This window comes from Pempheris klunzingeri, chromosome 4 (genome assembly GCF_042242105.1).
Source record: "Pempheris klunzingeri isolate RE-2024b chromosome 4, fPemKlu1.hap1, whole genome shotgun sequence".
NCBI classification, from domain to species: domain Eukaryota; kingdom Metazoa; phylum Chordata; class Actinopteri; order Acropomatiformes; family Pempheridae; genus Pempheris; species Pempheris klunzingeri.
The window spans coordinates 1105937-1121534 of NC_092015.1; the positions used below are offsets into that span (position 1 = coordinate 1105937).

Consider the following 15598-nt stretch of genomic DNA (forward strand, 5'->3'; position numbering starts at 1 on the left):
GGGACGATGTGCAGTGAGCAGCGTCGTTACTGCAGAACGAACCCCTGAACGAAGTCCTGCATCACCCTGTCAGCGGTGGTTTGCAATAATGACCCTGCTCGCTGTTTGGTTTCCCACACGTGGTACGCTCAGTGCAAACCCCCTGGGACCTGGTGAGGACGCCACCTGGTGAGGACGCCGAACACTGTTGGAGGTCTGTGTCAGGAGTCAATAAGAAAATTAGGCCACTCCTCTCCTGATTTATCAGCTCAGTGAACATTTTCCTGATGAGTTTCTGCTCTCAGTCTCTAGTTTACAGTCTTCTTCAGCACAGCAGGTGTTCATTTAGTCAATTTTTATTGGTAATTAATTAGTAAATCAAAAAACCAAGATGGCGACGCCCATAAAGCCAAACTAGAGGCGTCAAAACAGCGGTCCACAGACCAACAGGTGTTGTCAAGGCGGCCACGACCACTTCTTACACACAGTCAATGAACACTTAGAGTGTAAAACAGCCAACCATGTTTTTAAGACATGCATCCCCCTCTACACTCCTTAGAAGACAGAGCCTGTTTATAGCTGGCGTTAAGCTTATCATGCAGAAATAATCAGAGCACCATCATCAACCACCACATGTTCTGTTTGTATCTGTGGATTCATCTGTAATTTTGCTCCTGTAGAAACGAGGGTCAAACGGTGGGATAAGATTTGACTAAACTGACCTAAACTGACCACATGAATACTGAGAGTCCTTATATTACCTATTAAAAATGTACGTCATTCATGTTAGCTGTCCAGATCCTCCCTTTTATATGTCTCTTTAGTACTCTCTTATTATGAGGACACCCAACACTCACTGATTTGGATGATTCCCCCTTTCGAATTAACCATCTTTAATATTTTGGGGTAAGAACAGTGTTCTTTTCATTTGTTGCAGTTTATTTTTGTGATACCATAATGTGCCGTTTGGATTACACACAAATCAGAAGCAATATACCCTTCAAATGTGATCTGATTTTCTAATAAGAACTCTTTATTCTCCTTCTTCAACTACTGAATATTCTATGAACAAAAAGATTAATTTGTATTTGTTTAAATAACTCACTCACTCCTGGTAGTTTATTTATTTTCTACATAGTTGTTTATTGTGGACTATTCTTATGTGCATACATTTGATTTTACCTGCATGTGTGTAATAAAACTTTTCTAATCAGATGAATGACTTAATAATTTTATTAGTGTGTTGGCATTCCCGGTCAGGCGCTCTGCGGACAGCTAAACCCGCTCTGTGTGTGACGTGTAGGACCTCCTCCTCCGACACACAGCAGCGGTAATGGCGGACTACGACAGCTACGACGAGCGGGACCGGGCCTACGGTAGCTTCGGCGGCGGCAGAGGGTGAGTCTCCGCTCCGCACGGCAGCTCCGCCGCGTGCCTCTAACACAAACCCCGGCCGGACCGTCGCCGTGTCTCCCGCTGCTGTCCGCCCGGAGCATCGGTGCAGGGCGGCCAGGCCCCTGAGCCAGTCCCGCCGGGCGCTTGTTGAGCAGGACGGACAGCAGTGAGGGAAGGCCGGCCTGAGCGGCTGGGAAACACCGCGGTCGCGGAGCAAACAAGCTAACTGTTAGCAGGAGGCTAGCGAAACAAACGAACCCATGTGGCGGAGATCGGGCCGCTGGAGCTCCGCAGCACTGTTCACATTTATCTGTGTGGTGTTTGCTGTAATGAACCGGTGTGTGAGAGGCCGGACGGAGGCCGCAGCAGGTGGAGGTGGTGGCGGAGCTGCAGCTGCAGGCTGCCCGCATGGCTGCATCATGTGCCCGCAGCTGCAGATCCATCCACGTAGTTAGTTAAGATGAGGCAGGATGCTGGTTGCTGCTGTGTTTCTGTCTGTGGAGCTAATATCAGCCGAGCTGCTGTTATTTAATGTGTTTATGAGCTGGTGTTTGGGGAGGGGATCAGTGAAGAGCTGATTTTGGGTCATTTGAGGAGGTCTGCAGCTGCTGGGGGGCAGAAACACCCGGTGGTCTGTGTTTCCTTCAGTGACAGTCAGAAGTTTGGTTTAAAGAGCTGAAGCTGATCCATTGATCTGTAGAGCTGAAATCACCATTATTGTCATTAACCAGTCATCCATCACTTCATGTTTTGATCTGTTTAACATCCGTCTCCAAGGAGATGTCCTCACACCAGTAGTCTGAGGGATTTCCCACTGATTGATTGATTATTGCAGCTCTGTCTGCTATAACTGTGACTGCTGCTGAAGAAATGAATGTGTCCTGATGAAGAGGAGCATCAGAGAGACAGCCGGTACATTTAAATATAAAAGTATGGAGTCCTCATCAATACGACGCCGGTGTTTTATTATCTGCTCATTAATGGCTCAGGCGGAGCTGTGGCTGCAGAGGAAAGAGGTTTCAGATGATGATGATGATGATGAAGATGATGAACAGGTGACAGAAAGTGTAGTAAATCCTAGAAGCAGTGCAAGATCCTTTTTGTTTAACAAGTAACAGCCATTGTATCGCTCTAAGCCACCAGACTCCATTGACAAAAACAGTAATTTTACCTCACAGAACACAGGAGCTGCTGATCTGCTGCTGCTTCAATCTGTTAGTTAGTTTGTGTCATTTTGTGTTACACAGATGTTGTATTTGATCTGAACGAACCCTTTAAAACACCAAATTCACAGAAATAACAAAAACAAACTGTCTGATGGAGGCAGCAGGAGAGCAGCAGCTCCTGTGTCCTGTTCTCTAAAATCCCTGTTTTAGTGAATGTAGTCTGGTGTGTGTGCTGTTTGTGGTTAAACCAAAAGGATCTTCCAGGTCTCTCTCTGTAGGGATCCTTTCCATGATGCTGTCACACACTTAGAATAACACTCTGAGCCTGTCAGTGGATCAAACAAGCTCTTTTAGTGGACCTACTGTGATCAGGTGCAGCCCTTTGGTGACATCTGGATCTGCTGATCATCAGTCGTCGTCTTATTATTATTATTATTGACTTTACATCAGTTTTCATCATACAGCCGCTGCTGGTTGTTTCTAACTCATCAGCACACGCACAGTGAAACAGCAGCAGCTTCATGTGAATGAGATGCTGCTTCTATCCTCCTCCAGTCCAGCAGAGGGCAGGATGTTTGACTCTGAGTGTGGGAGGCTCCCTTACAGGAGAGAGACTCCGAATATCAGAGGACAACAGACAAAATAGCACAGAGGATATATGAAGACAGATATATGTAAATGTATGGTGAAGCAGCCATAAGATGAAAGGCTGCAAGGAAGAAAGATGAGATAAAAGATGCATGAATTAAAACGCTCTGTGCAGACAAACAGGTGCTGAACGTACCTGTCGGAGGTAACAAGGCCTCAGACACGTCCAGGTGCTTTCAGTCACGCTAACGGACTTCATCCTAGAAATACAGTTAATAGTTTATGTCCTGCAGATTTAAAAAATGACTTGTTGTGCAGTGTGGCACATTTCAGAATAACGGATGTAATTATTGGTCGTTCGTGTGTTTGCCTCTTTAATGGTGCCGCTGGTGAAGGTGCAGCTCACAGGTCTGCAGTTTCAGGCTTTTAAATCCAAATTTATTGGGCCAAAACCAACAACAAGAGATATTCCACCTTTTTAAAGACAAGACGGTAGAAACCTCAGCAGCCAGTGTAGAAACGGAGACAATCAGGATTTATCCCAGATTACAGAGTGTGAAATAAAGAGTCAGGATGTTTATTAAGGCAGAGATAAATGCATAAATAAAGATGTGTGAATAAATGAGGTCCTGGAAGGTGATGAGGGATGACAGCAGCTGAACATCAGATGTAAAACAGACTGGAAGTGACTGAAGGTAAACGTCTACTAAACATGAAGTGGAAAAAGTGTCTGAATCTAACAAACAATCATCCTGTAGGATTCAGATGAACCTGCTGCGTCAGTCACTCCGTCTGGTTTCTGCTGCTTTTCTGCTCTCGGCTCCTTTTTGCTTCATTCTTCCTCACATCGTACATTTAGTGATACCGACCAATCAGAGGACGCTTCTTTACAGACTGATACCGACCAATCAGAGGACGCTTCTTTACACAGACTGATACCGACCAATCAGAGGACGCTTCTTTACACAGACTGATACCGATCAATCAGAGGACGCTTCTTTATAGACTGATACCGACCAATCAGAGGACGCTTCTTTATACAGACTGATACCGACCAATCAGAGGACGCTTCTTTACACAGACTGATACCGACCAATCAGAGGACGCTTCTTTATACAGACTGATACCGACCAATCAGAGGACGCTTCTTTACACAGACTGATACCGACCAATCAGAGGACGCTTCTTTACACAGACTGATACCGACCAATCAGAGGACGCTTCTTTACACAGACTGATACCGACCAATCAGAGGACGCTTCTTTATAGACTGATACCGACCAATCAGAGGACGCTTCTTTACACAGACTGATACCGACCAATCAGAGGACGCTTCTTTACACAGACTGATACCGACCAATCAGAGGACGCTTCTTTATAGACTGATACCGACCAATCAGAGGACGCTTCTTTATACAGACTGATACCGACCAATCAGAGGACGCTTCTTTATACAGACTGATACCGACCAATCAGAGGACGCTTCTTTATAGACTGATACCGACCAATCAGAGGACGCTTCTTTACAGACTGATACCGACCAATCAGAGGACGCTTCTTTACAGACTGATACCGACCAATCAGAGGACGCTTCTTTACAGACTGATACCGACCAATCAGAGGACGCTTCTTTATAGACTGATACCGACCAATCAGAGGACGCTTCTTTACAGACTGATACCGACCAATCAGAGGACGCTTCTTTACAGACTGATACCGACCAATCAGAGGACGCTTCTTTACAGACTGATACCGACCAATCAGAGGACGCTTCTTTACAGACTGATACCGACCAATCAGAGGACGCTTCTTTATACAGACTGATACCGACCAATCAGAGGATGCTTCTTTACACAGACTGATACCGACCAATCAGAGGACGCTTCTTTACACAGACTGATACCGACCAATCAGAGGACGCTTCTTTATAGACTGATACCGACCAATCAGAGGACGCTTCTTTACACAGACTGATACCGACCAATCAGAGGACGCTTCTTTATAGACTGATACCGACCAATCAGAGGACGCTTCTTTATAGACTGATACCGACCAATCAGAGGACGCTTCTTTATACAGACTGATACCGACCAATCAGAGGACGCTTCTTTACACAGACTGATACCGACCAATCAGAGGACGCTTCTTTACAGACTGATACCGACCAATCAGAGGACGCTTCTTTATAGACTGATACCGACCAATCAGAGGACGCTTCTTTATAGACTGATACCGACCAATCAGAGGACGCTTCTTTATACAGACTGATACCGACCAATCAGAGGACGCTTCTTTACAGACTGATACCGACCAATCAGAGGACGCTTCTTTACAGACTGATACCGACCAATCAGAGGACGCTTCTTTATACAGACTGATACCGACCAATCAGAGGATGCTTCTTTACACAGACTGATACCGACCAATCAGAGGACGCTTCTTTACACAGACTGATACCGACCAATCAGAGGACGCTTCTTTATAGACTGATACCGACCAATCAGAGGACGCTTCTTTACACAGACTGATACCGACCAATCAGAGGACGCTTCTTTATAGACTGATACCGACCAATCAGAGGACGCTTCTTTATAGACTGATACCGACCAATCAGAGGACGCTTCTTTATACAGACTGATACCGACCAATCAGAGGACGCTTCTTTACACAGACTGATACCGACCAATCAGAGGACGCTTCTTTACAGACTGATACCGACCAATCAGAGGACGCTTCTTTATAGACTGATACCGACCAATCAGAGGACGCTTCTTTATAGACTGATACCGACCAATCAGAGGACGCTTCTTTATACAGACTGATACCGACCAATCAGAGGACGCTTCTTTATACAGACTGATACCGACCAATCAGAGGACGCTTCTTTATAGACTGATACCGACCAATCAGAGGACGCTTCTTTACAGACTGATACCGACCAATCAGAGGACGCTTCTTTATAGACTGATACCGACCAATCAGAGGACGCTTCTTTATAGACTGATACCGACCAATCAGAGGACGCTTCTTTATACAGACTGATACCGACCAATCAGAGGACGCTTCTTTACACAGACTGATACCGACCAATCAGAGGACGCTTCTTTATAGACTGATACCGACCAATCAGAGGACTCTTCTTTATACAGACTGATACCGACCAATCAGAGGACGCTTCTTTATACAGACTGATACCGACCAATCAGAGGACGCTTCTTTATACAGACTGATACCGACCAATCAGAGGACGCTTCTTTATACAGACTGATACCGACCAATCAGAGGACGCTTCTTTATACAGACTGATACCGACCAATCAGAGGACGCTTCTTTATAGACTGATACCGACCAATCAGAGGACGCTTCTTTATACAGACTGATACCGACCAATCAGAGGACGCTTCTTTATAGACTGATACCGACCAATCAGAGGACGCTTCTTTACACAGACTGTTGCTTACACATTGGTCAGACCTGCTAGTGTTTCCTTTAGCTTAGCAGTTAGCTTAGCAGTTAGCGATGGCTCCCCTCTGTCCTGTTTATCCTTCTTCATGCTAACTGTTTGTGCTAATGTCGTTTATCTGAACACACGTGTGTTCAGGACGGCCACAGGTCCTTAAAAAGTCTTAAATTCACATCAACTGATAAAAGGTCTTTAAGAGCGGTTAGGGGGTTAGCTGCTGATATTTACATTTACACTTCTATTAGAGGTAGTGGGGGAAATGTGGCCATGCTGCTGGCGTCCAGGTGATGGAGGAGACTCTGTGGGAAACAGGAGTTTGTTTATTTGCTGCGTCACATCTTGTTTTAAAGTCCTGCCCTTCCTGTGGGTTCTGCTGGTAGTTTGATCTGTGACAGCGCATCAGTGTTTATTAGCTGGTCTACTTTTCTAATTGGAAGTCTGAATGAGCCGACGAAGCTGCTGCCGACGGGCGGTCGATCCACTGATGACGAGCCGATGATCAGAGCTGAGTGGTTATAAAATAACATGCAGACTGCTGTGCGTCAGAGATAGACGGAGTAAAAATCCAACTGTTTACTACTATCTTGTAGTTTTAAGAAGATATTTTCCTTTGTTTTTACCGGCGCCTGGTAGGACGCCTGCCGGGGAGCGGTGGATTGATTCGGGCTGATGAGATGAAGGCAGGTCTGTGTAGAGACGTGGATCAGGTCTCTGGGAAGAAAACATCAGAGAACCAGTTCACATGTAGGAACACTGGTCTATTTCTGTATCCCATGATGCACTCTGTCTTGTCCCCGTCAGGCCCCGTGGAGGCGGCGGCCCCGGCTCCGGAGGCCCCAGGAAGCAGAAGGAACTGCCGTCGGAGCCCCCGTTCACGGCGTACGTGGGAAACCTGCCGTTCAACACGGTGCAAGGAGACATCGACATCATCTTCAAAGAGCTCAACATCCGCAGCGTCCGATTGGTCAGAGACAAAGAGACAGACAAGTTCAAAGGTCAGAGCGCGTTCGTTTCCTGTGGTGTCGTCCACAGAGACTTTCTGCCTGGTCTGGTCCAACCAGGACACCGTAGCTTCATGAGTTCTGGTGTTTAAACATGGGCCCAAATGTACATAGTTTGGTTTTGTGCTTGTTTGAGGCTCAGAGTGTTATTCTAAGTGTGTGACAGCATCATGGAAAGGATCCCTACAGAGAGAGACCTGGAAGATCCTTTTGGTTTAACCACAAACAGCACACACACCAGACTACATTCACTAAAACAGGGATTTTAGAGAACAGGACACAGGAGCTGCTGCTCTGCTGCTGACTTGGTCAATTAGTCAGTTTGTGTTATTGTGTGACTTTGTCGTTTTGATGGGTTAGTTCAGATCCAACACAATAACACAGACACACTGACTGATGGAGGCAGCAGCAGAGCAGCAGCTCCTGTGTCCTGTTCTCTAAAATCCCTGTTTTAGTGAATGTAGTCTGGTGTGTGTGCTGTTTGTGGTTAAACCAAAAGGATCTTCCAGGTCTCTCTCTGTAGGGATCCTTTCCATGATGCTGTCACACACTTAGAATAACACTCTGAGCCTGTCAGTGGATCAAACAAGCTCTTTTAGTGGACCTACTGTGATCAGGTGCAGTTGTCTCAAAGGATCACGTTGCAGCCATTGCAGCCCGTTTGGTGTCTGCTGGCTGAGGTGATCTACTGGACCAGTTCCAACACTTTTACTACCTACCAGTCACTCGGACACCAGGATGTGGACAGAGAGGATCATGGGTAGAAACACCAGAGTGACCCTGTAGCCTTTAGCTGCAGGCTGGTATTAGACACTGATCTTATTGAGTGGCTCAGGTGTCGGCCAGGTGAGAACGATCACACTAAATGATTCATCTCCATCAGCAGTGTTATGATGGTTATCAGTTCTCATCAGGTCGACCTGTTCACCACTGAATCTGTTTGAACTCTCTGAGCAGCTGGTCCTCAGACTGACGGCACACCAGCCTGAAATAATCCTGATTCAAATAATTCCTGTCCTCACTTCCTCAGTTTAGATCTGTGTTTTTGTTCCATTTACTTTTGCAGAGTCAGGAGAGAAATGTTTAGGTCAGAACAAAGCAGGGATCAGAATCCGTATCTGGGCTCCATCTGTGCATCCTTAATCCCTCCTCATCATGTGATAAGATACAGGAAGTGAGTTCTGATTGGCCAGTGGCAGCACAGCGCAGCTTTGGAGCAGTAGGGAAGAACTGGCTTCTGGGTAAACGGCTGTTTTCTCCTGAACGTGCTCCTGGGTCCTGATCAACCTCTGGAGTTTACATTTGGCTCGGAGTGGGAGCTCTGGGTTCAGGTTTAAGGACCAGTTGCCATGACAACAGCTCCATCTTGATTTTGAACGAACCTCAGAGGTCCTGAAGATGCGGCTGCCGTCTGACTGCAGCTCTTCTGTGTTTCTGTCTCCTTTTTGCAGGTTTTTGTTATGTTGAGTTTGAAGATTTGGAATCTCTAAAAGAAGCTTTGACGTACGACGGTGCTGTGAGTATCCGACCGCCGTGTTTTTATTCCTCCGTCGTTGTTGCCGTTGGTTACGTAATAAAAGCATCGTTATGTTGGTGTGAAAGAACAGATATCTCAGCAGAGCTCTTCAGTACAGAACTGCTCCAAATGTATCCGGTTACTTTGATCTCTGACACGTTTGGATGGAAAGAGTTAGCACTGTTAGCCCTGTTAGCACTATTAGCTCTGTTTGCACTATTGGTTCTGTTAGCTGCAAGCTCTGTTCACGCTGCTACATCCGTTAGCTTTTTTAGCACCATTAGCTGTGAGCTGTTATGCGTTGGCTCTATTAGCTTCACTCTGTTAGCTCTATTAGCTCTACTAGCTGTTAGCTCTACTAGCTGTTAGCTCTATTGGCGGTATAGCTGTTAGCTCTGTTAACGCTGTTAGCTCTACTAGCTGTTAGCTCTGTTAGCTCTACTAGCTGTTAGCTCTATTAGCGGTATAGCTGTTAGCTCTACTAGCTGTTAGCTCTATTAGCTCTACTAGCTGTTAGCTCCATTAGCTTCACTAGCTGTTAGCTGTACTAGCTGTTAGCTCCATTAGCTCTACTAGCTGTTAGCTCTATTAGTGCTACTAGCTCTTAGCTGTATTAGCTCTACTAGCTGTTAGCTCTACTAGCTATTAGCTGAGCGACATATAAAAATCCGGAGGTGTTTGTCCCGTCATCGCTCTGGATCCCTGTGACGTTCAACATCAAGAGATCGATCAGATCCTTTGATCAGATCCTTTGATCAGATCCTTTGGATTCTTCGCTCCTGTCAGCTTTGAGTCTAACGTGACCTCTGACCCCTGCAGTTGCTAGATCAAAGGTCACTGAGGGTGGACATCGCAGAGGGACGGAGGCAAGAACGAGGAGGCGGAGGAGGAGGAGGTTTCGGCTTCAGGAAAGACGACGCTAGAGGTACGAACGTCGAAGCACCAACAGGAAGTAGGTCACTAACCTGTAGAGGTGTGTGTGTGTTTGGCTTCATCCTTCCATCACCTCATCCTCACCCCTCCCTCCCCCCTTTTTCCCTCTAACTGGCCCCCACAGACAGACAGGTGACAGGTGAGGTCACCTGGTCTGGAGGTGAAGGTAGAAATAAACAGATCAGTCAGTCTTCTTGTGTCTAACATCTCTTCTCTGATTGGCTGACGGACGACTAACAAGCTCCGCCTCTTCAGTGCTGTTCTTCCTGCTCCTTCCTGAAGGAGGCGCCGCCACCGCCTGCCTCCTTTCTCCTCTCTCCCCCCTTGTCTCCTCTCTCCTCCCCTCCTTGTCTCCTCTCTCCCCTCCTGGTCTCCTCTCCTTGTCTTCTCTCTCCTCCCCTCCTTGTCTCCTCTCCCCTCCCCTCCTGGTCTCCTCTCTTCTCTCCTCTCTCCCCTCCTTGTCTCCTCTCTTCTCTCCTCTCTCCCCTCCTTGTCTCCTCTCTTCTCTCCTCTCTCCCCTCCTGGTCTCCTCTCCTGGTCTCGTCTCTTCTCTCCTCTCTCCCCTCCTGGTCTCCTCTCCTTGTCTCCTCTCCTGGTCTCCTCTCCTCTCCCCTCCTTGTCTCCTCTCTTCTCTCCTCTCTCCCCTCCTGGTCTTCTCTCCTTGTCTCCTTTCCCCTCCCCTCCTTGTCTCATCTCCTTCTCTCCTCTCTCCCCTCCTGGTCTCCTCTATTTGTTTCCTCTCTCCTCCCCTCCTTGTCTCCTCTCTCCCCTCCTGGTCTCCTCTCCTTCTCTCCTCTCTCCCCTCCTTGTCTCCTCCCCCCTCCTCCTCTCAGTGTTAACTCCCCCCTGTCCCCTGCAGGACGAGGAGGTCCTCGAGGAGCTCCCAGAGGAGGAGGAGGAGGAGGACGTGACGGCCGCGAGGACTTCGACAGCTCAGGAGGAGGTGCGATCAGACAGTTGAGCAGCTCAGATTGGACGGCAGCAGACTCCAGCCGACCAATCGGAGCTCTGCTGGGCTGCAGCCAATCAGATGGCGGGACGGTGTCGTCCTGTTAAACTAAACTGACCTGAAGCTCAAACACAGCAGAGGCTGTCAGGGACTTTAGGTGTGTTAGCAGCTGAGGCGTCCATCGCTTCCTTCGCTTGCCGCTGTTAAAGCGTTTAGCTGGTGCTGCGTCACGACCACACGGTGGCGCCGGCGGCCTCTAGTCTGAGATTTGTCCTTTTTATTCTTTTCTGCACCTCAACATTCACAAGCTAAATTAAACCTTTGGAAAGAAAGAAGAGCCGAATGGTTAAATTATTTAATCCCCAATTAAGTTAGCACGGGGCTAACAGGAAGTTAGCACGGGGCTAACAGGAAGTTAGCAGTGAGTTGTGTTTGATCCAAATGGTGAGGAAGATCCGGGTACTTTTAGTCTAAGTTATGGCAGGTGAAGTCAGCAGGCCACGCCTCCGAGACGTTGTGTTCAGGGTCATCCAGGTAGTTTGGTAAATATTGGCACAACCATGAACGATCAGAGTCTTTTGGACAGTTTGTAGAGTCACTTTGGATTCTTGACTACATGGTGACTGTAGATGGCGAGTGGGGAGCAGGGACTGCCCCCCCGGCCCTGAGCATATCACCCTGACCTGAGGAAGGATGTAGTTTTTAAACTTGGTTGCACTCCAGAGTACGCTAAGCAAACGCAAGCTGACTGTAGATGCGAAAGCTTTGTTATGCTAAGCTAAGCTAACCTAGCTTAGCAAACAGAGAGAAACTGACCTCTGCAAGTTCAAGCTACATGACTGAACCACACCTGTCCTGTAACTGGCGGTTACACTGATGACCTTTGACCTCCCCCTACCCCGGCTTTTCCCCCATCATGCCTTTCACTTGGACCATCTCATGCTCACTGGTCACCTTACAGGTTCCAACGCTGCAGGACACCTGAGGCGTCTACCTGCTGACTGACCCACCTGTCTGTCTGTCTGTCTGTCTGCCTGTCTGCCTGTCTGCCTCTGCAGGTTTCAGAGATGACGACTACATGGGAGGGCGGGGTCGAGGCGGCAGCCGCCCTGGTGACAGAAGGGGGGCAGGAGGCGGGGGATCGGGAGCCGGTCGCTTCAGAGACGGACCCCCCCGCGGAGGAACGACAGACTTCAGGGAACCGTCTGAAGGTGAGTTTAGACTTTAATTTGTTTTAGATATTCAGTCATGTGTTTTGGTTCTGTGATTCTTCAAGAGGAATATGAGTTCTTTAAATCAGGGTCCTATTTGTACATTTACACACTCGCTCTCTTCAAACACACCAGACTCTATTGACAAAAACAGTAATTTTACCTCACAGAACACAGGAGCTGCTGCTCTGCTGCTGCCTCCATCAGTTAGTGTGTTTGTGTTACTGTGTGACTTTGGTGTTTTAAACGGTTAGTTTGGATCCAACACAACACTTCTGTAACACTCAACAACACAAAAACTAACCGATCAAAGCAGCAGTAGACCAGCAACAACATTAGGTAAAATCCCAGTTTTAGTGAATGTAGTCTGGTGTGTGTGCTGTTTGTGGTTAAACCAAAAGGATCTTCCAGGTCTCTCTCTGTAGGAGAAGGACTGTCCTTCAGTGAGTAACGGCTTGTTTTGTCTCTCTGTCTCTCTGTCTCTCCGTCTGTCTGTCTGTCTGTGCAGAGGAGCGTGCACAGCGGCCTCGGCTGCAGCTGAAGCCTCGGACCGTCTCTGAGCCGCTCAACCAGGTCGCCAACCCGAACTCTGCCATCTTCGGCGGAGCCAAGCCGCGAGAGGAGGTGATCCCCAAGGAAAAACCTTAAGAGACTGAAGGCCGTGAGGGCCGGGGGGAGGGGGAGGGAGGGAGGGGGGGAGGGAGGGAAGTAGGTAGGTGGTGGTGGTGGTGGGGGGGGGGGGGGTGAGAGTAAACAGATAGAGAACTTTAACAAGAAAAAACAGAAAAAAACAAAGAAAGAAAAACCAATCGGGTGAGTTTAAACGCCGCAGTTAGCATTCCTTCCTGACAGACAGCGAGCGAGAGGACGCCGCCCTCCTCTTCTTCTTCTACTACTTCTTCTTCTTCCTCTTCTTCTTCTGCTTCGTCTTCTTCTTCTTCTTCCTGTTTGAGTTCAGTTTGAGCAGAATATTTATTCTCAGTCGGAATAAAGATGAAACGCACTCTGACACTCTGATGAAAAATAAACCTGTAAACACAAACACAACGAGCAGCTTGTGAATGCATGTCCAAACGTTGGGTTTCTCCGCCCCTCGCCCCGCCCCTCGCCCCGCCCCCTCGCTGCCACCTTTGCTTACTGTGATGTCATACCTGCTTTGTCCTGTAGCCCCCCCCTCCTCCGCCGGGTCGAAGCTCACCCCCCCCTTGTACTCCCCGACAGAACGAAGCCCAGAGGTTCAACCTGTAAAGTCACATTTTCTTTTTGTATTTTGTAGTTGTCCAGCTGTAGCCCCGCCCCCTCATCCTGATTGGTCCAGTCAGACTTAACCTGCTCTCTCTCGTCACTCGTTGCCGTGGTGACCCATCAATCAGATTTTTCAGCTGTGACCACGAGCGTCTTCTCGTATTGTTGTCCTGAAAATTGTTTGTTTTATTCTGCCTGTCGTCCGGGGTGGGCGGGGCTTAATCTTCGTCAGGACGGACTTCCGGCTCCTTGACAAGCTCCGCCCCCCCAGGGGTACCTGCAGCAGACTCACCTGATGGAAACGTTTTTTACGTTGAAAGGATGGCCGACGCCTGAAGTGAGGAAGTTCTGGCTCCTGTTCCCATGATGCACTGCTGGAGGGACAACCTGTTCAGGTGGCGCCTCTGTTAGTTGACCAATGAGAGTGGCTTCCCAGAAAACTCACTGTCACGCTGCATTCAGGTGCTGTGAAAAAAAGGGAAAAAGCGACTTTTCTAGTAGTTATCAAAAACACTGACTGCATCTGTCAGTTCTTCTTAATTCTGTCCCACACCCCCTGAACGCAGCACAGTTTGAACATGTGGCTCAATGGGAGGCAGTAGTGAGGGGCGTGGCCTACAGTAAAGGCACCTTCTGATTGGTTGTCTCGAGCTGACACGATGTCGCTGGACCCAAACCTGCCCCGTCCAATCAGACTCAAGAATGAGGTGTCCACACTGAACACGGGTCATTAAAATAACCCGACCTGATTGGTCCGTTGATCCACACTGAAAACTTCACCTGAACTGGATTCACCTGAAAGGAAAGAATCCGGAAAAAGAGGAATCTTTCTTTCTTTTTCTCTGAGATCCTCAGTGTCATTTTCTTTTCTGTCCCTCCAACGACTTCTCTCATTTTTGAACTTTTCCTTTAAACACTGTTTGAACCAACAGTAAAGACTTAAAGGGTCACTCCCCTGTTTCTACCCATGATCCTCTCTGTCCTCATCCTGGTGTGTGAGTGACTGGTAGGTAGTAAAAGTGTTGGAACTGGTCCAGTAGATCACCTCAGCCAGCAGCCACCAAACGGGCTGCAATGGCTGCAACGTGATCCTTTGGGACAACTGCACCTGATCACAGTAGATCCACTAAAAGAGCTTGTTTGATCCACTGACAGGCTCAGAGTGTTATTCTAAGTGTGTGACAGCATTATGGAAAGGATCCCTACAGAGAGAGACCTGGAAGATCCTTTTGGTTTAACCACAAACAGCACACACACCAGACTACATTCACTAAAACAGGGATTTTAGAGAACAGGACACAGGAGCTGCTGCTCTGCTGCTGCCTCCATCAGTACATCACAAATACTGTGATTAACCCCAACTAACACTATGACCTCACAGTGAAGTCGACCTTTGACCTCTTGGATATAAAATGTAATTTTATCCTGTTAGACTTTTGTATGAAGTTTTGTCATAACTTGCGAATGAAGTCTTGAGTTATGAGTCTCAGACGTTTGTGCCACCAGACTCCATTGACAAAAACAGTGATTTAACCTGGCAGCCGTTACTGAGGCGATCTACTGGACCAGTTCCAACACTTTTAGTCCCCACCAGTCACTCAGACACCAGGACGTGTGCAGAGAGGAGCTGAGGGTTGATCCAACAATGCATGAACACTTTTAAAAGTGGAAAAGAAAGAAAAACCTGACCTTTTCTTTGATTTTCTTTTCTCTCATTCTTTCATTTCTGCGCCTCCTCTCATCAGGATGTGAAGGTTTAACACCCAGGTGTCACATCTCTCTGCTTTTGTCCTCCATCTTTCCCTGTTTTTCATCCCTCGTTCCCCTTGATTTGCCGAGCCTGTCCGTCGTCCTCGTTTCTGATTGGTCGGCAGCAGAAAAGGAGAGAAGATAGAGAAACAGCTGGTGGGAGGAAGGAAAGGAAGGAAGGAAAGGAAAGAGGGAAAGGAGAAGAGACAGGGAGAAAAAAAAACACAGTTGGTTTTCTTCCGTTGTGCTTAATTTCATATTTTCTCCCCTCCTTTTGCCCCCTTTTTTCTTCACCTCTTTCTTTTCTCACCTCTTTCTTCCATCTGTCTTTGATTGCAGTCCTGAGTCGTTTAAATGAGCGACCACACACTCCTGACCAGACGGTGGCGCTAACACATCCTGT

The 15598-nt window shown here is 47.7% G+C and overlaps 1 protein-coding gene across 2 annotated transcripts in view; it reads left to right on the forward strand.

Annotated features, from left to right (window-relative positions):
* The first annotated feature begins 1287 nt into the window (after nucleotides 1-1287).
* eif4h (eukaryotic translation initiation factor 4h) overlaps nucleotides 1288-15598 on the forward strand; it is a 14927-nt gene continuing 616 nt past the window's right edge. The window contains exons 1-8 of one of the 2 annotated variants that reach the window (XM_070829138.1): nucleotides 1288-1377; nucleotides 7393-7586; nucleotides 9044-9108; nucleotides 9928-10033; nucleotides 10901-10984; nucleotides 12049-12201; nucleotides 12710-12825; nucleotides 15535-15598. The exon at nucleotides 15535-15598 is cut by the window's right edge and continues 616 nt beyond it. In XM_070829138.1, coding sequence (XP_070685239.1) covers nucleotides 1313-1377; nucleotides 7393-7586; nucleotides 9044-9108; nucleotides 9928-10033; nucleotides 10901-10984; nucleotides 12049-12201; nucleotides 12710-12825; nucleotides 15535-15540 — 789 coding nt within the window. In that variant the 5' untranslated portion in view covers nucleotides 1288-1312 and the 3' untranslated portion in view covers nucleotides 15541-15598. Of the gene's footprint in view, nucleotides 1378-7392; nucleotides 7587-9043; nucleotides 9109-9927; nucleotides 10034-10900; nucleotides 10985-12048; nucleotides 12202-12709; nucleotides 12850-15534 lie in introns of those variants that run through there. The other variant, XM_070829137.1, reaches the window with a different exon arrangement.